Source organism: Ambystoma mexicanum, chromosome 2q, assembly GCF_040938575.1.
Source record: "Ambystoma mexicanum isolate Mex_15411 chromosome 2q, UKY_AmexF1_1, whole genome shotgun sequence".
Taxonomy (NCBI): domain Eukaryota; kingdom Metazoa; phylum Chordata; class Amphibia; order Caudata; family Ambystomatidae; genus Ambystoma; species Ambystoma mexicanum.
The window spans coordinates 423530509-423553827 of record NC_090924.1 but is presented as its reverse complement, the minus strand read 5'-3'; the positions used below and the strand labels follow the sequence as shown (position 1 = coordinate 423553827).

Genomic DNA, 23319 nt, shown 5'->3' with positions numbered 1-23319 from the left:
GTTGTGCAATGTGTATGTGAATGGATGTTTGATGCTACTAGACCTGGAATTTCTGGTGCGTAGTGTAGCTCATACTTGTATGTCGTTTCATCTGTAGTACGTTGCGGCCTTCCCTGATGGACATTGGCGTACATCTTTATGTGCATTTCCCAGACAGATGACAAGTAACACCCAGTTGGAGTATGTATCTCTCCCCCCCCAATCACACCCAGTTGGAGTATCTATCTTTCGCCCCCCATTCACACCCAGTTGGAGTATGTATCTCCCCCCCCAATCACACAGCCATGTGCTTGCCCTGCTACTCACCAAGTAGCCACGAACGTTGTGCGGTTTGTCGCTCTATGTAGCGTGGGATAGTTGAGTTCTGCAGGACCATGGAGTCATGGGTTGATCCGGGAAATCGGGCACAGCAATGTGTGATTATCTTGTTGGCGTCACATACCATTTGGACAATGATGGAGTGGAATTGCTTCCTGTTTCGGTAGACCACTTCATTGCGATGGGGGACCACCAATTCCACATGTGTATAGTCGATGACCCCGATGCAACTTGGGATGCCTGCCAGTGAATAGAATCCTACTTTGGTGTTTGCAATCTCCTGGGCAGTCCGTGGCATGGATATGTGTTTAGGTGCATGCTTCAGGAGGGCATCAAGTACCTGATTCAGCGTGCGTGAGAATACTGGTTGGGAGATGCCATGCATCTGGGCCACTGTATGCTGGTAGGTGCCTGTGGCCAGGAAGTAGAGCACAGTCACCACCTTGAGTAGAGGAGGGATGGCAGTTCTGATGTCTATGAGGCTCACAATGTCGTTGTGTATCATGTCCCCAATGCTGGTGATGGTATCCCGGTCCAGACAGTACAGGGTGTGTATCTGCTCAGGGGTTAGGTTAAATGGACTGGCTCTGATCCTGGGGATTGGTGGGTGCCTCTGTGGTATGATTAGGTGCCGTGGTGGTGCTTGCTGTGCCTGTCTTGCCCTCCTCCTCCTCCTCCCCCTCCGTCTTCTTTGTGCTGCCTGTTGTTGTTTCAGCTGCGCTGCAATCACGTCCTCCAGCCCATGTAATGCTGTTAGTATTGGAACCATCTTGGTGTTGGAAGGGGTGTGTGAAGGGGTGTGGTGTACTCCTTTTGAGCTGCCACAGTCTCCATTGCCTCCACCTGTGCTGATTGTGTCCACCTGTGGCAGGTGGGAACACTCCTCAGTTCTCGTAACGTGTGGTTCGCGATGCCGGTATTTGCTCCATGGCGGTAAGGGGTTTGGGGGGCTTTAGCATGCCGCTATTGGCGTGTCCGCTCAACTTGTGATGCTGTGCTGATAGCGGCATGACGTAATTTACGGGATGGTAGGTCGCGCGCACGCGGACTGCCCGCTATTAGTGGCACCGTACTTAGCGGTGCCGCTAATAGCGGTGTGTCGGGTCGTGATTCGCATGGGGATTTAACGTTACCAGTATTTCATTACCGGTAACGTTAAATCCCTACCGCCTACCGTGTGTGTTTCAAAGCGCTTCAAAGCAAGGGAGGGAACAAGGGAAAATACAATGACATTCTTACAGGCCACGAACAGTAAGGATGTGAAATTAACTATCGTACTCGGCCTGACGACATTTCTGGTAGAGCCGGAGAAAACAAAAGGTGAGGGAGAGGGGTGCAGAAAGGGAGTGGAGGAACAAAACAAGCGACTATCATACTAGGCATGACGACATTTCAGATAGTGCTGGAGGGGGTGTGGGGAGGAAAAAAACAGTAATGGGAGGGTGGAGGAAACAGACGAGGTTGCTATCATATTAGGTCCAGGGACAATTCTGATAGAGTAAGTGCATAGAAAAAAGTAAGGGGAGGAGATAGGAAAAGGGTGTGCGGGGCTTGCTAAGTGGTGAAAAAGAGCGGCAGGCAGGAAGGCACCAAGTGGGCGGGGCTTAGGCCATGTGACCTAGATCCACTTGCACTTGCTCCGCATCTGCAAAGGAAAAGAGGCTGGAGGGCTCCTTAAGCAGGAAAAAGAACGGCAAGCAGGAAGGCACCAGGTGGGCGGGGCTTGCTAAGTGGTGAAAAAGAGCGGAAAGCAGAAAGGAACCAGGTGGGCAGGGCTTGCTAAGTGGTGAAAAAGAGCGGCAGGCAGGAAGGCACAAGGTGGGCGGGGCTTAGGCCAGGTGACCTAGATCCACTTGCACCTGCTCCCCATCTGCAAAGGAAAAGAGGCGGGAGGGCTCCTTAAGTAGGAAAAAGAACAGCAAGCAGGAAGACACCAGGTGGGCGGGGCTTGCTAAGTGGTGAAAAAGAGCGGCAAGCAGGAAGGCACCAGTTGGGCAGGGCTTACTAAGTAGTGAAAAAGAAAAGCAAGCAGGAAGGCACCAGGTGGGCGGGGCTTGCTAAGTGGTGAAAAAGAGCGGCAAGCAGGAAGGCACCAGGTGGGTGGGGCTTACTAAGTGGTTTACCTTTGCACATTTTTAGTGGTGCTATTTTATCAATGGCTTTATTGAGTGTTGAGTTGTATAGATCTACTAGAGCTGCAGGGTCTAAGCTGATGGAAGTAGGATTGGTGATAGGTTGGAGAAGCGGTAGTACGTTTTGTACTGTTATATTGCGCTTGCTTTCAGTAAGTGAAGGTGTGGCTAGAGGGCTTGTCAGATTGAGTTGAGAGCTGTTTTATAGTGTGAATGAGATAACTTGATGATTGGTCCAAGCACATGGTTCGTTGGACGTTATTGTAGTTTCACAGTTGAGGTCAGCAACCTTGTCTAAGCTTCTTCCTTTTGTATTTGTTGGCTTGTTAATCCTATGAGTGAAGCCTAGTTCAGAGATGGTATTAGCGTATTAGCCGAGGCATTCTCATCATTCAGGTTATTGAGACCAAGATTAAAGTCTCCTAGTACTATTATTTGAGAGCTGGGTTTCGTGTTTGAGGTAAGTAGAGAGGTAATATCTTACTCAAACATTGGCATAGGACCAGGTGGTCTGTATATAAGGTGCATAGATATAGTTTGTGATGCAGTAAGAGGCAGTTTGACTGTCAAGAGTTCTCCTGAGGGGAATGTGGTATGAGTCGAGCCCCTTAATTCTAATTTAGTTTTTTCAATGAAGGCAATGCCTGGCGTTAATAAGCGCACCTTTTATAAGTGGTGAGTTATTGTCCGGTAGGTTAGGAGGATCGATTGGGGTTTTCTGTCCGATTGGGTTGTTGTTATTGTGGTTTAGTTTATGTTTAATTCTCTTCTTGGAAGAAGTTTGAGTATTCCCTTTGTCACACCGAGTATGAGACAGTTGGTAGATCTTATTCAGTCTAGATCCCAGCCTATATTAATAGAGCAGAGTTGGGTGGGCGTTGGCCTAGTGCCATATCATTGGATTCATTGGGCTGGAGTTAGTGAACAGGTTCCACTAGTGATTATACTACCAGTGGGAGTTTGATTATCAGTGACTAGATGTAGGGGTGGCAAGGAACTTATTGGTCTTGTAAGTTCTGACTGAGTTTATTATCAGTGACTAGATGTAGGAGTGGCATTAATTTTGTCTGTCTTACAAGTTCTGACTGAGATAGTGGTACAGTCATGGCAAGAGAAAGCCAGGGTTTATAGGGTATGACCATAGTAGTATTGGCTATGTTCCAGAAAATGTGTGTCGGGGAATTGGCAGTGGAGTCGAGGGTGTGTGGAGGTAGAAATAGTATGTTGATGGAACTGATTAATAACAGAAGGCCTCGGATGGTTCTAGTGAGGAAGTGCATGACTTGTAGTACAGGTGTAATGCACATGTGTGTGGAAGGTTAAGGTAGTGGGTGAAGATGGCTAGGCGTGCATTCAGATCGGGGGACTGGGATCGCTTTTGATAGTTAATCTCAGGTAATCATTGACAATGAAGTGTAGCCAGAGACAACTTGGTGTTTCATACGGGCAATATCGGTGACTGGCAAGTAAGGAAGGCAGGATGCAAATTTGACATATCATAAGGGTAACAGTGGTAAGTATCGCATGGGATTGGCAAAATGCGGAGTTAGTAAAATCCCATAATGCAAATGGCAACAGTAGTAATTTAGCAAATTTAGTAGCTGGCAAAATAATGTACGGGTGATGGTAGTCACTAGCACATGGGATTGGCTAAAAGCGAGTTTAGTCGAGCATGAGGCAACAGCCGTAATTAGTAGTGGTATCTCGTAAAGGCTACAGTATTCATTAGCATATGGGAGTGGCAAGATGCGAATTGCACATTATATCCAGCTACCGCAGTTGTAAGCAATTAGAGATTGGCAATTAGAGAGTGGCAGAATGCAGATTGCGACAGTATTAACTAGCAAAATGAGTAACTTGCTAAATATCGTACAGTAGTAACTGGCACATAGTATTGGAAAACTGCAAGTTTAGCGAAACATAAAGGCAGCAGCCGTTATTACCAGTTGAAGATGGCCAAATGAAAATGTGATGTCTCATACAGGCTACAGTGATCACAAGCATATGGGAAAGGCAATTTGCGGCAGAAAAGGTCAAAGTGTTGATCAAGTGGTTACACACAGGCAACAACTGCTATGTCGGCGTGTGTCTCGTGTTGCTAGAGTTGGTCTATGTCAGGAAGAGACACATACCAGGCTATTCAGCGTGAGGGGACAAGACCATGTCGTTCATGATTATATAGTCTGGTAGGGAGGCGGATGAGCAGAGGTTTCGGAATGTAAAGTTAAGGGGGGAAAATAGCAGCGATCACCGCCCCCTAAGGCCCTTACGGCCCAGACAAGGAACAGACAGGCTTTGTAAATCAGGTCTTAGAAAGATAGGCCGACGATGGAACTCGCTACCCTCACACATTAGAAATGAGCAATCTTTTGGCACTTTCCAAAAACTACTCAAGACCTGGTTGTTTGACAAATACTAATAATGTCTTACCTCAGTGTGCACACCCTGGTCACTCCTACTGTCTGCTCTGCAAATTTGTACTGTACAACGCTGTGATACCGTGGGGTCTGGGTGTTTTCATAAATGCTATAAATAAAATAAATAAATAAGTAAATGGGGCTGCCCTAACAGCCGATTTATCTACAATGGTCTGAGAGGGTTCAACGGGCAAATTTAGCGTACATTGAGTACCCCAATCAGCTTTCATTTGGGGCACTTCCACAGGCTGGCCTTTGTCTCCTTTTGCAGATGGTATTTCCCCTAAGGGTAGTGCGCCTTCCTCTGGAAATTGCAGCCATTTATCCAAGGTTCCACACCTACACCCAGACAATTTAGGTTTATTACTTACTTACTTAAATCCGTGATTTACTTTTGGATTATTCACTGATGGCACAAACTTAGGTACATTGGTGATCACTGCCAATGAGGATGCGTTAGAGGTTGCTTTGGCACGGGCTGCGTTGAACCGTTTGGGCTGGGTACAGCTTTGCTTGTTCTCTTTCTTTTGATAGCCTTTTTTGACTGGCTGCTTGGAGGTGAAGCAATAGCAATTTGAGGATAAGTGGCTGACTCTTCGTGCATTTTCTTGCTTTCATTCGTTTCCGGCGAAGGTGTAGAATAATCAACATTTGAGTTTGGAGTATTGAGCATACTAAGCTCAATCGGTGAATCCTCACCCATGTCTCCTCCAATAGCCACGTCCACTATTTTCCCAGGGCCCTTTCAACCACACTATTAGATAGTATCACGTCCGTGGCGAATATCTGCTTAATTGCTTGGGGGCCCACAGTCACTGCACACACACTCTAGAACTTTAATACACTTTTATTTTAAAATGCATTTAGTGCATGTAAACGCACTGAGAGCTATCTAATGTGATAAGCCAAAAGCTGTGTGTTAGGATGTGTATCTCACTGCTCATAACTAGCTCGCCGGCTAGTCTCTCCTTTCCAATCAGCCACACCGACCAAATGTAACCATTTCCAGGAGCCTCCAGCATCTCGCGTCCCATGCCAGGCGTTGGGCGCGGTCCAGCAAACTCACAACGGGGCACAGGAGCCACCAATTACCTGTTGCCCCTCTCTTGCCGACCGCCTGCTCCACTCACCGTGTATACCGCCACCATTCCTCGGTCTCTGGCAATAGGCACAGCAAATGCCCCAAGACGTGGTCAGCAACAGCAAGTAGTTTCTGACAGGGCTACGGGCTGCTTAGAGGAAAGCACCTCAGTACTCTATGGACGTGCATGTCAAGCCGCACTTGCATCGATCAACATGTCTCTCTCTGTCAGCCGCTTCCAACACGCTGCCCTTTTCTCAACACCCTTTGTCAAAAGCCTTTATTTGAAAAAAGATTTTTTTGTTATTTAATTTTTGTTCTTCAGTTTGAGAAAATTAATACCTATTTATTTGTTGACACCATTGTATCTAATGATGTCAAATTGTTAGATGTACCCTAATTACCTTTCTTTGTTCTTACATACTGGGTTATAGTTGTGGACTCACATTTAATATGCAATGTATTATACAAAAATCAAACGTTTGCATGCATTATTATATTATAAATTACAAGAATACATAAAGTTAATTGTCCTGGTTTAGACCTTGGAGCTGTCAATTTTTTAAATCTGTTTAGCTTCTTGTTGGCGCAGTAGTGTTTGACCATTTTCTCCCACAATATGAAGTTTAACTTGGTTTATTCCTGCACATCTGATATCCTTTATTGATGCCTGTGAATGTTTTTCTTGCCAGTGAGTATTTTTATTTTTGTTTTGATTGCTTGAATGTGTTCCTGTATTCTTGTTTTTAATTTTCTTATATTGTTTATATATTTTTGTTGGCATATGCATTCCATCATCCACCACCCACATTCTGTGTTGCACTTCATGAAATCTTCTAAACTGTATTTTTGCCATTCAGCAAAGTGATTTTGGTCAATGTATCTTCCATATATTGACAAACATAGCATTTCCCCCCCTTTTTTTTAACACTTTTTCATTTGTTTTGTAATCAGATTCACTTTTTTGCCCTAATTTCCTGGTCAGTATTTAGAAAGCTTGGACATATTGTTTATGTAGTACTATTTGCTCTCTGATATGTTATGCTTGGTTTGTTCTAAATTCATTTTTTTAAATCTTTGCATGATATAAGAATATTTCAATGTTTGTTTAATATTTATGTTACAATGTAGTTCTGCCAACTTTGTCTTGTTACAAATCTTACTATGTTTCTTTGAGTTAGGATTTTGTTTTTTACTTAGCAGAGATGGTCTTGATATTGTAATTTTTTTTAGGCTTGTTCGATTATTTTTTTTTTTTGTAGCTTCTTTTTGTAACTTATTTGTTGAGTTCTTCTGCCTTTAGTTGGTAATCATCATTGTTGCTACAGTTCCTTTTGTTTGTAAAAATTCTCCATAAGGTATGTTATTTAGTATATGCCTTGGATGGTTACTCTTTGCATGCAGAATAGTATTGCCTGATGCTGGTTTTGTATATATTATAATTAGTATTTTGTTGTTAGGTGTATATACCTCTAAATCTGATAAACAGATTTTTGTTTTAGAACAGTTCATTGTCAACAGGTGGCTCAATAGACACCGCAGCCAGACCGAAAATCTGAGAGCGGACTGCCCCCCCGCCCCAAGAGCCCACCGTCTTCCAGCTTACAGAGGGAATACAAAAGTTTTAAACTTAAAGTGAAAAACCAAAACTGCCCATCTAAAGGAGGGAACTGAGAGTAGATTGGAGGAAGCAGAGTGCAAACATCTACCTAGAGCATAACGGAGGAGTTTGGAGGTGATAAAGTTAGCCAATAGACCATGCAGCACACAATGCACAGTATGTTGAATATTCGTGTTTCCACCGGCAGCCAGAGCAGAGAGCGCATAATAGGCAAAATGTTCTCTTGTCAAACAGCTTTCAGCAGCACTCTGGTGGCTGCATTTTGTATTCTTTGAAGTTGACCGATAGCTACCTTTGGCAGGTAAAGGTATAAAGCATTGCAATAGTCAAGCCGGCTAGAAATAAAGGCATTGACTATTTGAATTTGATGAAAAAATCTCCTAATCTCCAGAGGATGTTTGAGAGACGTCAAATGAAAGAAACAAGCTCTCGAAACTTGGGATACTTGGTTCTCCAGCGATAGTTAAGAGTCAAGCCAGAAGCTAAGTTCCTAGCTTTTTGCACCTGCAAAGGACAGTTTCCTAAGGAAGAAGAACAAAATTGGGACACCCATTCAGCCACTTTGACTTACTCATAAACCAGCACTTGGACTGACTGTATAAGCAGAGCATGTCAACAGCTCAGTCTTCTGAACATTAAACCTGACCCTGTTTTGACTCATCCAAAAGTTGACCTAGTCCAGGCACGATATCAACCTTCTTCCAACTTGCGTCTCAACGTCACCAAGCTGAATAATTAGCTGAGTATCATCAGCATAGATATAAAAATGAACTCCAGCCGACCTTATCAAGTGAGCCATTGGTCTAATATATATATTAAAAAGTAGCAGATTTAAGGAACAATCCTGTGGAACTCTGCAAGAGATTGATTTAGCACTGGATTCAAAAGGAGGACAGACCACTACCTGTGATCTGTCAGATAGAAACGAGACAAGCCACTTTAGGGAACTATCCCCCACCCCCAAACCACTTACTGTTCACAGAACAATATTGTGATATACTGTGTCAAATGCCAGATCAGTGACGTACAGATATCCTACATATTCATCCATTTTCGCTTACATTCCATTCAACATAATCAGGATGTCACCAATATAATGCCACCAATAGACTATATTGTTATTCTGGGTAAATGCAAATCCAAGCATGTTCTATTTCATTGTCTCGGGAGGATGGCACAGGGGCAATGTGCTCACCTTGGAAGCAAAACGACACAGAGCAACACAGGTTTGATCCCCTGGTCCACACTTAGAAACCTCTGGCTATTAAGCGTGTTATAAATAACCTATCATATCATATCATAGTTGCCCATGAACACATTTTCATACAATTGGGCATACTTGGCACCAATAGCTGTTTCTTTGTTATATAGCTCTCCATTGAAATAGAAGACATTGTTGTTAAGTGTGCACGCTAAATCTTTCAGTATCATCTCATTTTATTTGTTGATGTAAGGATATTGTTCTTGTTTTGAGGAAATAGTTAGCGTGGCCAATTCCTTTCTCATGTTTTATGCAAGTATGCATCTCATGTTTTATGCAAGTATGCAATGAGGATACATCCAAGGTTACAAATGCATAATTGACATTGCGCTCTACATTTTCTAGTTGTTTTATCACATCTTTTGTGTCTCTTATGTATGATGAAAGATTTTGAGCAAGAGGGTTGATACATTGGCCTGTGTATTTAAATGCTGGTTCTGTTATAGAGCCTATTCCATTTACTATTGGTTTGCAAGGTGGACAATTGTCATTATCCTTGTAGATTTTAGGCATAAAGTAAATTGTTGCTAAGATTGGATCTTTTACTTGCAAAACAATTAGCAGTTTTCATCCAATAGTTCTCTATTGGCTTTTTGTATGTAGTCTTGTCTTGTCATTATCACAATTTTGCCTCCTTTGTTGGCAAATTCCTTAAGAGAATGTAGTGCTTAGTGCTCCTACTTGGTCAGATTGAAATGTGTTCTCTTTTCTGTGGCTTTTTTTATGCTCCTTTTACGTCTGTCATTACTAATTTATTAGATATATCGATAGAATGATCTTGTGCTAGATGTGTAGAATGTTGATTGTGTTTTTATTAGAGAGCTTATGCATGCATCTTTTGGAATGTCAATTTCATTTTTAAATGTTTCAATACTGTTACAGAAACTTTATGGTAACTGTGGTGGTTAGAAGAAGAACACAGACTCTGTTTTTCCATTTTATTATAGTGTTTTTTTAAATGAAAGGTCGAAACGTCTAACTTTCCCTAAATTATGGATGTTCCCTACCGAAAATACTAACTACGGTGCTCGTCAGTCATCAGTGAGAGTCCCAAATCAGATTCAGTCCACTGTCCAAAGATAACCTATCCTGACCCTACCACTATTAGAACAATTAAAGTAGAGGAGAATGACTCCCTTCTCCTAATGGGTAGGATTTCCCCAAGTTCAGTTCAATATAGTATTCGTGCGTAGTTTTTAGCAACTACTATCATCAAGTCACACAGCTCAGAGACTGGATTTTTCCAGGTCTCAATGGTTTCCTTCACTTGTTTTCTCTTCTTTTTCTTTTTCTTGTCTTCTCCTTTCATTCTATTGTTTATTATCACTTTCTTTTACCAGGATATGTCAGCACATTTATCTTTATTCTCACACAAGTTCTTCCAGTAGTTTATTGCTCACTCTTTATCTTGACTGGGACGAGTATGAGCATTCCAGTAACAATTCCCACTCTCTTTGGGTATTTTTAATACTTTATGAGCGTTCCAGTAATGATTTTCACTCTCTTGAGGTATTCTCAAAACTTTATCTTGACTGGTACAACTATAAATGTTCCAATAATGATGATCACCCTCTTTAGGTATTTTCTATACTTTGGGCCTCATGATGAGTGTTGCAGTAAGGCAACAACGGTGCCGGTAGTGCGACCAGCGCCGTTGTTACCTCGCCGCAATTATGAGTTCTGCTCGCAGGGCCGCTCTGTATGCCTGGTCAGACCAGATGTGCAGAGCAGCACCCCTAGCAGAACAGGATGCTAGCAACGGTTCCGTAATTAACGGGACCATTGTTACCATCCCCCATTCCCACTGAGCCCTGTGGGGGCTCCAATGGGAATGGGGATGTACCGGGTCCGGGTCCCGCAAATGGGAATTACCGGGCCCGCAAAGGTAGGAATGGCCTGGTAATTCCCATTTTTCGGGACCCGAACCCAAGTTTGGGGGTAACCATGCCAGTAAAAATGGCATGGCTACCTCCAAACTCGTAATGAGTCCCTTTATCTTGACTGAGGCGGGTATGAGCTCCCAGTAACAAATCTCTCTTTCTTCAGGTATTCACATTGCTTTATCTTGAATGGGATGGGTATGAGCGTTCCAGTAACAATGCTCATTGGCTTCAGTCCCCCTCCTGGGTCACCCATTTTCCCTGATACCTATTTTCAGCAGGGATAACGCCAATGGGGTACTTATTAGACTGGGACCTTCTCCTTCCTGTGTCAGAATGGCGTTGCACCTCTGCAGGAACATCACAGATTGTTCCTCTGTTCACTTCACTCTGCAATACTTCTGCCAATGTGATATCAGCATCGTTCAGGCACCCCCAGGTCCATCACGACTCACCTGCAGTTACGCTACCACTTTTCCTTTGCTCAGATGAAGGACGCTGTTCGGTATACCTTCCCTTTAGCTCAGCATTCAAGATCTCTTCCCTTTCCCATCGTCTTGCTTTGGCTGCTTCACCTTGTGCTCTTCCTTGCATCAGACGCTGCACATCCAGGACTCCTTCAGCAGGTCTTGGTCAACTGATTTGAAACTCCCAGGCTTTCTCTCATTCTCGGGCCTTGCCTCCCAGTTTTATGACATTCTCATGGGGCTTCCCTGGTACCTTGTCAAAGTCCTGCTTTCCTTTTAGATTCATGCTCGGTAGGTTTCCAGTGATCTTCTTCATCCCAGTTTCCTTTAAGTTTTCTTTCATAGACACCAATAATGTGTTTGGTGGACAATAACACATTTTGAATTGTTCCTCATGTCTTCCCTCATAGGAGGTTATTGAAGAAGGAGTAGTGGTACTTTGTTTAGGGAGTTCCTCACAGGAATGGGATTCCTTGTCCCCAGCGCGGGAGTCTCTCCTGAGAGGTCCTGCTTGCCTCTACCACTATAGAGGGTGTTGCATAGTGGGCTCACCTCCTGAGACTCAAAGAGAAATGATCCACTGAGGGAGAAGTGACCGAATCATGCAATTTGTCACAAAACAAAGGTTGCTCTTTACAAACTTTGTCAAAATCTAAAGGTACAGAAATCTTTTAAACTATAATTGAAAAGAACTTCAGACAGAGGTAAACGTCTTTGACCAAATGATACAGTGACACCGATGAATGTAGAAGAAACAGAAGATATCTATAGTATTGAATCTTTTGCAAATGAAATGAACATTATAACAGATGCACTCATAAGATCTCAAGTAAAAACACAATCAAAAGTCATCCTGTGTCTACTACAAGATAATGCTTTTGATATATTCAACAAATTAGTAATGACAGACCTAAAAGGAGCAGAAAATAAAAGACACAAAAAGAATATATTTAAATCTGGCCAAGGGGGAGAACCAAGCCCTACAGTCCCTTAAGAAAAGCCTAAGAGTAAAACCTGCCAACAAAAGAGATACACTTTTGATCAAGACACGACTACATTCTAGAAGCCAATAGGCAACTATCGGATGGAGGAAAACTGCTATACCAAAATCCATAGAGATACTGTTGTAAAAATCCAACAAACATCTGCAACTCAAATTGGAGAATGGAATCGAGCAGGTATATTCGATGATGATGAAACAGCATTTTTGCAAATAGGATATCAAATCTTAGCAACAGTTTACTTTAGCCCTAAAATCCACAAGGATTATGCAATTTTTTCACTTTGCAGACTGATAATGAATGGAATAGTCTCTATTTTTGATCTAGCATACAAATACAAAAGCACATTCCTCAACCCTATCTCAAAATCTTTTAAAAGAGCCACAAAAGATGTCCTTAAACAATTAGAAAATGTAGAGTGGAATGATAATTATGCATATGTAACCTTAGCTGTGTCCTCGTTTTATACCTGCATAAAACATGAGAAAGGAATTGATTGTGTCAGCTATTTCCTCAAAACAAGATAGTTATTGTTATGTAAACAAAATGAGATGATACTAAAGATGTATTTCACACTTAACAATGTTTTCTGTTTCAATGGAGAGCTGTATAAATAAAAACAAGCCATGGTGCCAAGTATGTACCTTGGATGACATGTTGCTCATGGGAAACATTGAAAAAGAACATGCTTAGACACATCTAGCATTTACCCAGAATAATAATAAAGTCTATTGGGGAAGTTATAGTGATGACATCCTGATAATTTGGAATGGTATGAAAACGGAATTGGATGAATAAGTAGGGTATCTTAACTTTAACAACTACAATGTAACATTTATAGGAAAAAATATCTTTCTTAAATTTAGAATAATAAATGTCAAACAAAAAAATACAAACTACAATATATACAAAACCATAATCAGAAATACATATTTTGCATGCAAAGAATAACAATCCGAGGCATGCCATAAATACCATATCTTATATGGATTTATTTAACAAAAAAAAGAAGAAACTGTAGCGAAAGTGATGATTACCAACGGAAAGCAGATGAACTGAAAAAGAAATTCTAAGAAAGAGGCTAAAGCTACAATGTACAGATAATCAAACACGCCTCAGAAAGAACCATATTAAGATTTCTAACAAGACAAAGCTCTCAGAACAACATTGTAACTAAAATATTGTAGAAACATTACAATATTCTGACATCAGACAACGATTTCAAAACATATATTCGGAATAAACCAAAGATAACATATCAGAGAGCTAATAGTATTAAAGAAGCAAATACGTCCAAGGTTTCTAAAAACAGACCAAGGAAACTAGTACAAAAAAGGAAAACTGGTTACAAAACAAATGTCAAGGTTTTTACACATGTGGAAAATGCAATATTTGTCAATGTATGGAAGATAAATTGACCAAAATAACATTGCCAAATGGCATAAAATACAGTTTGGAAGACTACATAAAGTTCAACACCAATTTGTTTTGTACATGATAAAATGTGTATGACAGCAAAAACAAACAACAAGAAAATTAAAAACAAGAATACAGGAACATATTTGAGCGATCAAAAACAAGAATGAAAAATACAGAATGTCTGTAAACTGGCAAGAAAAGCTTTTCCAGGCATCAATGCAGTACATCAAATGTGCTGGCATAAAATAAGCTAAAGTTCATTTTAGGGGAGTGCATTGTGAGAAACTGATATGCCAGCATGAAGCTAAATGGATAACATAATGGACAGCAGGTTCCAGCATCTAAAAAATTACAAAATGCTTGTAAATGTTCCATTTTTCTATTCTACATTTCCGATTTCATGCACTTTTTTCACATTAGTGCACAACTAAAACCCAAAATGTAAGAGCAAAGAACTTTAATTAGGATAGAACTAACATTTTGAAGTGCAAAAAATATGTTGATACAATGGTGTCAACAAATGAATCAGTATTAATATACTCAAAATGAAGCATGAGTAGTAGTGGATTGGAAACAAAGAGAATAAAACATATCAAATATATTAAGTAGAATGGAGTTCAGAGTATAGTCCAACAGTACAGTAACAAAACAACCAAAAATTAATTATCAAATTAATCATAACAGATCAGGAAATAATTAAAAAAACCGAAATGAGAGCATTCAAATCATAAAGATACAATCCGTTAAATAGAACGTGACATGGTTGTAGTGGCATTTAGCAAAATAACCCAAAAAACCGAGAACAGCGCTCCTGTGATGTCATTGTGTATACGTACGACGTGTTGTACAATTAAATCCCCTATTAGATTGAGGCAAATGTACAAAAAGAAGCATGTGCAGCCAAAGTGACAGACAAGCTTTATGTTGCAGGCCACACCAAGGATGTGGTAGCTCACACAGAGAGATACTCTTAGAAAATGTGTAAGGTAAGCAAAACAATTCACTAGGGTTGAATAAATATAATATCCATAACATCAGTAAATGGTAATGTTCGAAAACAATTAAATCAATAAATGTAACATATGAAGTAATATGTAAACATACTAGCAACCAAACATTAGATTCATATGTGTATTCATGCAAGAACATATTGGACAAATATAAGGTACCTTTTATTATGTATTTTAATAGGAAAATACATAATAAAAGGTACCTTAATATCTAAAAATAACATTCGAAAGTAAGAGCTAATTTGACCAAAGAGGGGGCCATTTTGTTTTTAAAAAAGGGAAATAAATGAGAAACAATACGCATTTTTGTTTTTTATATAAACACTGTGTTTTTGGTTGTTGCTCTCCATCTTACTTTTCTCTCTTTTTTCTATATGTGAATTGAAGTAATTATTTTGAAAAAGTAAATCCCAGATGAACCTACAGGAGTGGAGAAACACGTGTTGGAATAACAATGTGAAATAAAAATAATTAATGTATAGTAAAAGAATAAAAAAACAAACGAACAATATGTTACAATAAGGAAAGGCGCAAACATCATGTCAAATTACACCAGTTCATCGAATAATCTAAGCAGCAATACAGAAGAAGCTGAAATACGAGGCAAGCAGCCACAATCCATTAACATGTCAAACAGCAATTCTGCACAAGGCATGTCTACTCTGCCTTTATTATCAAAAGAGTCTGATTAATTTCTTCCCATTATAAATGTTTTTAAGTAATACAGATTGTGACAAAACCTGTTTGCTCCATTCCATATCATCTAAGCATTTGCTCAATGTTTAGCACCCATGCAAATGTTTAATAATCTGTCCCCAAGACATAATAGTATCCTACTGCTATACTGATGAAGTGGCTGTCATAGTGCAGACAATACTGATAAGCTGCAGCTGCAGTAGTCTAGATGGTACTGCAGTCGTGCTTCTCCCTAGTGCAGTGAGCCCTGTTTGTATTTATGTCTGTAAGCATGGGTGCAGTTATTGTTGCGCAAGCACAATTATTTATTATTTCAAAAACAATCATCAACATAATTCAATATTTATTTTGTATATATTAGCTACAGAACATGCTTCATTGGGTAATGAGAACTTGCAACTACAACTAGATGTGAAATATACATTGAAAAATACATAGTTATACTAAATTAAATTTGGAAATGTAAAACACTTTTGCACAATCAAAAGTTTAAAGTATTTTTTTAAACTATTGTTCTCTTTCCAGAGCACAGAAAATCAATCGTCCCGTTTGAACATAGAAGATTTTTTGATTAAGGATGCTGTGGGAGAAGATGAAGAAGGCGTTTGGCGCCCGGTGGTAAGGAGGACTTCTGATAACCATGGAAAGAATGCAGTGCTGCCCCAATGCTGGCAGGGCAGGGTATGCTCTCATGATGCACCCCGAGTGGTGGTTTTGACCTTCAACTTCAGGCAGCATTGGTTGGCGCCATCCTTGTATTACAATGTTTCCAAGAAATGTATCTGGGGAAAAGTTATGTATCTATACATCCCTTTATACATGCCTTCTTTCTGCATAGAATCTTACATCGATATATTCACAATTTGTTTTGAAAGATTTTACAAAAGATCTCTGTTTATTCATATTACAGATAACTGCTACAAATCATTAAAATACTTCATACCATTCCACGTGAATTCATTTGATCACCAAACACTTTTACTCTCAACAAATAATTTCATTATAGTCCATCAATATTCTAAAACACCCCATCAATTTAAACATTTACTAGCAATAGTTTTGCCAAATGGGCTACTTCCTTTGGATGTTGTCACCAGAAAAGAAGGAAGGCAGCACTTTCCTGATACTGGGAGGCCAGACAGATCTCTGAGGTGGTGTCTTTCTAGTGCAGTCAGATCTGAATGATGATAATGTGCTTTGAATTTAGGCAGAGCTGGGTGCTCTTCTTCTTGTATTATCAACTGGCAATTACCAATTCTCTCCCATTCAACACTGCATGTTGTTAGGATGTCTGATGCTGAACTCTTCTGAAAAATATAAAATCTTTCAGATCGCTAGCTTGCAGCCTCTCTCCCATACCCTTCCCACAGACATCATTATCCCTTATGACTTGGCTAGCCATGCCAGGATCTTCTCTATTTTTCTTCCCTCCTACCCCCTTAACCCTCCAACCCCCGTGACGATATACCCTGCCCACCCTTTGGGGTGTCTGGTGAGGTGATTATGGGGGTGGGTGCTGCCACCTATTCCGTGATGTAAGGCCAGGGGTGATATGGGGAGGGCACCCTGTTCACCACCCCTTACATCTGGGTCAGAGGGCAGGAGTTTGTCACATGGGGCCTAGCAAGATATCCGCACCTTTAACTAAAACATTAACTGGTATGGAGGCAGATCCTGTATTTATTTATTTCATTTGTTGATAGCATCCAGACCCGGAAGTATTACAGCTCTAGGTTACAATAGTTACAGAAGCATGGTAGGGTAACAGTTAATATCCGGCACTCAGTTACAGTTGGTATCCCTACATATTATTCCCACCAAAAATATCGCCGTATATATGGTCGTCTGGAACGCCATAGGTGATATATTTGGGGGGATAATTTGTGGGAGCAGGGGTTGCAGGGGTGTCCCCAGCACATTTAAAAGTAGGGTTGTTCCCCGCAGTGTCCATGCCTCAATATCGCCGCAAAAATATGGCGATATTTTTGTATTGCAATATTTTTGCGGGGACATTAACACATGGAACCGTTACAGAGGTGGTAATTAGGCATATTATTTAACAGGTCAGTTTTGAGTTTTTTACCGAAGATCAGGTAGGAAGGCTCTTCTTGTATAGATGTAGGGAAAGCATTCCATATGGAAGAGTTTGGAAGTATGGAAGAGTGTGTTATGTTCACTGCCAAAAACCATTTAATTGGCCTACAGAGGTAACCGGTTTACCAAACCAGAAATTAGGAAGTAATTTGCTCAGGCATCCGAGCATTAAGGCTGACGTGCACAGAGCTCTAACGCATCCATACATGTGCAGAATGTGAACAGAATTCAAGATGGCTGATCAGCATTAAATGAACTCTGTTCGAGGAATGTGGTAAAAGCGTGTTCCTCTACCTACAACGCCTGATTTGAAATGGATATTTGAAAGCAACCAGTTTCATACAGAAAGAGAAAATCACACACAGAAATAGGACAGGACCATATATAAGAGAAGCCAAAAGGTGCAGAGTTGTAGGTGTTCCGGGAAGATGCTGGTGTGTGTTTGGATAAGGCTGGAGAGAGGAGAATTTGGTGGGAGCAGAGTAGATTGGGCAGGGAAGAGACTGGTTAAAAGAGCAAGGAGAGAAGAGGTGGAGTATAGAGTAAGATCAGAGAATGTTCTCGCAGCTAGGTCCGCGCTCAGAAATACCATAATAATAATAAAAAGTGAAGAGCAGAGAGGTGTAAGGAAGAATATTATCAGATGCAAGTTCTGAAAGGAGAAGCAGAGGAGGTGAAGGGAGAGTATGCTCAGAGGAAAAGGTGGTGAAAGGAGGAGTCGAAGGGGAGGTGATAAAGGGAGGAGTAGAGAGGTAGAAGAAGAGCAGACCTGAAGAAGAGTTGGAGAACAAACTAGTGAAGGAGGGTGTCTGGCGAGGGAGACACACACCCTATTCAAAGGTAGTGTGTGATGCTTGTGGGTAATATTTTTCATCCACTGAGTAAATCACATTATGGTCAATTGTTAATGGTCACAAGAATTGTAAGTGATGGGCCCATCTTGAGTCAAGTGTTGGAGAGTATGAAGAACACATTTACTGAAAGAGGATATTCATGATCTTAGTAGACTGGCTGATTGCAAAATTATTTTGCACACTCATCAGGAGACTTGCAGTTTTCAGGTGTGATCCTAAGACTAAAGTGTCTTTTGAAAAGAAACATATGTATATGTTTTCTTACAAGCCATGTAGGAATTGATGAGATTTTTTAGTAAAAAGTTGTCTGGCCATTGCAGACAAACTTTTCAATGTTTAAAATGATTAAGTGGAACAATGTTGTTATGAGTGAAGTGCTGTATTATCTGAAAACTGGGAGAATATGTTTTAGGCATTTTGCCAAGAGTGATAAAGCAATGTCATTTATACTATGAGATGCCCCTGTCTTATACGTTATGTCGCAAAGCAACATCCGGTAGGTGGAACATGGGTCTAATATTAGATTAGGTAATCTAATGTCACTGCTACCCAGATATTTTAAAGAATTTGGACATCAAGTTAAGAAAATGCGGTTTCAGATTGTTGAGGTACTCTTCATAACAAAGAGTGAATACAATGTGCATACATGACTGTCAGTGAAAATGGTATTGGGGAGGTCAACTAGGCAATCATTTTCATATTGGGATGAATGGAACTTTTTTGTATGGTATTTGTGGGAAAGCAGCATTACGTAAAATATCAGGCATCTTACAAAGTTCTTAAATTTCCATTGAAGCTGATTACCTGTTGTGGCTCAGAGTACCTGTTGTGGCCTAGATCTTAAGGAGCCATTTCACCGTCTGACAAACAGCCTCTTGCCGGTCGAAGTGTCACAGTTGCAAAGTTGTGCTTAGACAAAGAGAAACTAATTTGCGTAGAGCCTGCAACCAAAAATCAACCCTCATTCTTCCAGCCTTATGGGGTTTACAATTTGGCAGGTTCCCTGTGATGAAGAAGAGTTGAACCTAACAAGCTGCTTCCCATGCTTCCAAAACCTTTACCTCCTTCGGATTCACATGCCATGAAAGTAAAGGAACCCAAAATACCAGCAGCAATGACAAGACAAATGGAGTTTGGCAGAGAATGGTGATAGAGAGGACTACTGGGAGGACAGCGGGAGGACAGCAGGAGGATGGGGCTGAAGGCAGGAGTGTCATCTTATTATATCATCTTAAATAGTTTTCATAGAGTGTGGATAATTGTTGGGGAGTGGAGGTGGTGGACCATGAGAATGGGAGAGGGTTGGAGGAAGAGAGGAAGAGAGAGTTGCCATCAGGGCGAGAGGAGTTGTTGGTGAGTGAAGAAGACAGTGCTTTAGAGAGAGTGAGAGTGTTTTGCAGGTGCTGGTGGAAGAGAAATTTACAACCAGAAGAAGAGGAGCTTTTTGGGAGTGGAAGAGGTTGGTGAAAAGCAATCGGAGAAACAACAATCCCTGAGACAGAGATGGAGTGGAAGTTCCTAGACACCAGTGTCTGGAATAGTAGAGTTAGAGGAGGAGTTATCATGACTATACCTAAGGATGTGGTAGAAGCACATGTACTCCTTATAGAGAGAGAGGGAATAGGGAGGTTTCAAAGGACCGAGTCACTCCATAACAAAATCTAAATCAGGTGGAAGGAGGTGCGCGATGGTGCATTCTCACTGGTGGTCAGGTAGTGGACCACACAAGGCATCCAAGAGAGAATTCTCTTGGATCAGGTTCTCCAGACTAGGGAGCTACCCAACAAATAGGGAACTCCCTGAGCTTGACTGAGACATGTGACAACAGTCTTTTAGCCAAATACATACAGCTCACAACTTAACCTCCTAGAGCGGTTCTTCTGGCTTTTTCCAAGCCTGGTTTGAATTGCCCATGATTCATTGCACTCAAAAGACAAGGTTTTGTGAACCCTGTGAAATCCACAACCCAAAGACAGTCCAGAGTCATCATTTGAACACTCAAGCAGGAGCAGACTGAGGCCAACCAATGAAAATTTGCAGTACCCGCTGTACTCTTTTTTTTTTTTTGGCTTCCCAGAGAAACTATCACAAAGGCCCAGTAATCCTCAGAGAGCTCCCCCTGAAACAAGCTGAATTTTAGTTTCCTTATTGCTACCCTTGCCACTTTGACTTACCGCTTTCATTTGCCTTACCTAACTCACTGTATTCCCTGTAAATATGTAATACCATTCTTTAGCTTGACACCAACCTTAGTCTTTTCGTGGGTCCCCCACATGGCACACTCTTTGACAATGTATACTCCATAGTGGTAGAAGTGGAACTGTGACTCCGGTGGGAGAAGGGCAAGGCAATAGCATGGTGCAACATGCATGTCAAGGAGTTGCAGCTGAGGCAGGTTAACAGCTAAATGTGTGCACAAGGCAAAAGAAGGATGTCCTCATGTATGATTTTTCATGGTTTTCTATCAGTCATTTGGAACATCCTGCTATCGTGTTTTCTATCGTGCATTTTCTTGCTTTCATTCGTTTCCGGCTAAGGTGTACAATAATCAACATTTGAGTTTGGAGTATTGAGCATACTAAGCTCAATCGGTGAATCCTCACCCATGTCTCCTCCAATAGCCACGTCCATTATTTTCCCAGGGCCCTTTCAGCCACACTATTAAATAGTATCACGTCCACTACCGTGCGAGTATCTGCTTAATTGCTTGCTCTTGGTTGGCTAGCCATTGTAACTTCTATGGTATTCAAGCTTGGCCTAAAATTAGTCATCATCAATGCTGTCATCGTCCTGGGAAGTTGTTGCTGAACTATCAAGGCTTGAGTGAACTGCATCAGGCACGTGCCTATTAACTTTATCTTCAAGGTCAGGCGTTGCAGAAAAGTTTGTAGGGGCTGGTGATGTAGCGAGTTCATTGTTACAGGCATTTCCTTCAGTGATGCACATCTAAGATTCAGGCACATATTCAACAAATAATTATTATTGTCGATATTGGCCATCAAGTTAGGCGAGCTGGCCGCTACAGGCGGACCTACAGGTTTTGCTGAGGAAAAGATTGGGAAGAGATTGGAGGTCTTCTCTTGTTCCCATGGTATTCTGTCTACAGATCGTGTACACCTTACGATCTTTACTGGCATTGACACGTTCTGTGCTCGCCCTCTGTACTTCAAGTAAATGGGTCTCACCCTCAGAGCATTGCCTTGGGTCTCCAATGTTTATGTCACCCACGGCGTCAGTGGGAACCCTTAACACCTGTTGTCGGCAGGGTTTGGAGAGAATCAGATCACTTTTTACTATGGGCCAACTACAATTCGCCAGTCTACGTAGGGAATAAATGCGAGGGGACAAAGGCTTGGATGCTTTTTTCTTGAGTCTAGGGCCTTCCCTTCTAGGCATTAGTCTGTGAGTATTATTACAATGTATATTTAGAAGGCTTTTTCCTTCAAATCAGCATATACCAATCAAGGTTATAGGCTGTTTCAAACAACCAGTTAAATTACCCTCAGGACCAGCATAGTGCAGTAGATGGAGATTTTCCCAGTGCTAGGAAAAATTAATATGCCTATGTGTGGGCACCGCAGGGGTGCTACTTAAAATAAGCACCGTTTGTCCCCACTAATGCAATACTATAAGGTAGGGCGTCTTTGTAGGGTGCAAGTAGCTCATAGGGGCCTTAATAGGGGGCTCACAGTCACTGCACACACACTCTAGAACTTTAATACACTTTTTTTCTTAAATGCATTTAGTGCATGTAAACACACTGAGAGCTATCTAATGTGATAAGCCAAAAGCTGTGTGTTAGGATGTGTATCACACTGCTCATAACTAGCTCGCCGGCTAGTCTCTCCTCTCCAATCAGCCACACCGACCAAATGTAACCATTTCCAGGAGCCTCCAGCATCTCGCGTCCCATGCCAGGCGTTGGCTGCTGTCCAGCAAACTCAGAACGGGGCACAGGAGCCACCAACTACCTGTTGCCCCTCTCTTGCCGACCGCCTGCTCCACTCACCGTGTATACCTCCACCAGTCCTCGGTCTCTAGCAATAGGCACAGCAGATGCACCAAGACGTGGACAGCAACAGCAGGTAGTTTCTGACAGGGCTACTGGCTGCTTAGAGGAAAGCACCTCAGTACGCTATGGACGTGCATGTCAAGCCACACTTGCATCGATCAACATGTCTCTCTCTGTCAGCCGCTTCCAACACGCTGCCCTTTTCTCAACACCCTTTGTCGAAAGCCTTTATTTGAAAAAAGATTTTTTTGTTATTTAATTTTTGTTCTTCAGTTTGAGAATATTAATACCTATTTATTTGTTGACACCATTGTATCTAATGATGTCAAAGTGTTAGATGTATCCTAATTACCTTTCTTTGTTCTTAAATACTGGGTTATAGTTGTGGACTCACATTTAATAGGCAATGTATTATACAAAAATCAAACGTTTGCATGCATTATTATATTATAAATTACAAGAATACATAAAGTTAATTGTCCTGGTTTAGACCTTGGAGCTGTCAATTTTTTAAATCTGTTTAGCTTCTTGTTGGCGCAGTAGTGTTTGCCCATTTTCTCCCACAATATGAAGTTTAACTTGGTTTATTCCTGCACATCTGATATCCTTTACTGATGCCTGTGAATGTTTTTCTTGCCAGTGAGTATTTTTATTTTTGTTTTGATTGCTTGAATGTGTTCCTGTATTCTTGTTTTTAATTTTCTTATACTGTTTATATATTTTTGTTGGCATATGCATTCCATCATGCACCCCCCACATTCTGTGTTGCACTTCATGAAATCTTCTAAACTGTATTTTTGCCATTCGGCAAAGTGATTTTGGTCAATGTATCGTCCATAAATTGACAAACATAGCATTTCCCCCCTTTTTTTTTTAACACTTTTTCATTTGTTTTGTAACCAGATTCCCTTTTTTACCCTAATTTCCTGGTCAGTTTTTAGAAAGCTTGGACATATTGTTTATGTAGTACTATTTTCTCTCTGATATGTTATGCTTGGTTTGATCTAAATTCATTTTTTTAAATCTTTGCATGATATAAGAATATTTCAATGTTTG

The 23319-nt window shown here is 41.1% G+C and overlaps 1 protein-coding gene across 1 annotated transcript in view; it reads left to right on the top strand.

Annotated features, from left to right (window-relative positions):
- The window catches only part of LOC138568750 (uncharacterized), an 810508-nt gene extending 787897 nt beyond the window's left edge, over positions 1-22611 (top strand). The window contains exons 13-14 of the mRNA XM_069646535.1: positions 15829-15921; positions 22537-22611. Of these exons, the coding sequence (XP_069502636.1) occupies positions 15829-15921; positions 22537-22611 (168 nt within the window). The remainder of the gene's footprint in view (positions 1-15828; positions 15922-22536) is intronic.
- Positions 22612-23319: the final 708 nt, after the last annotated feature.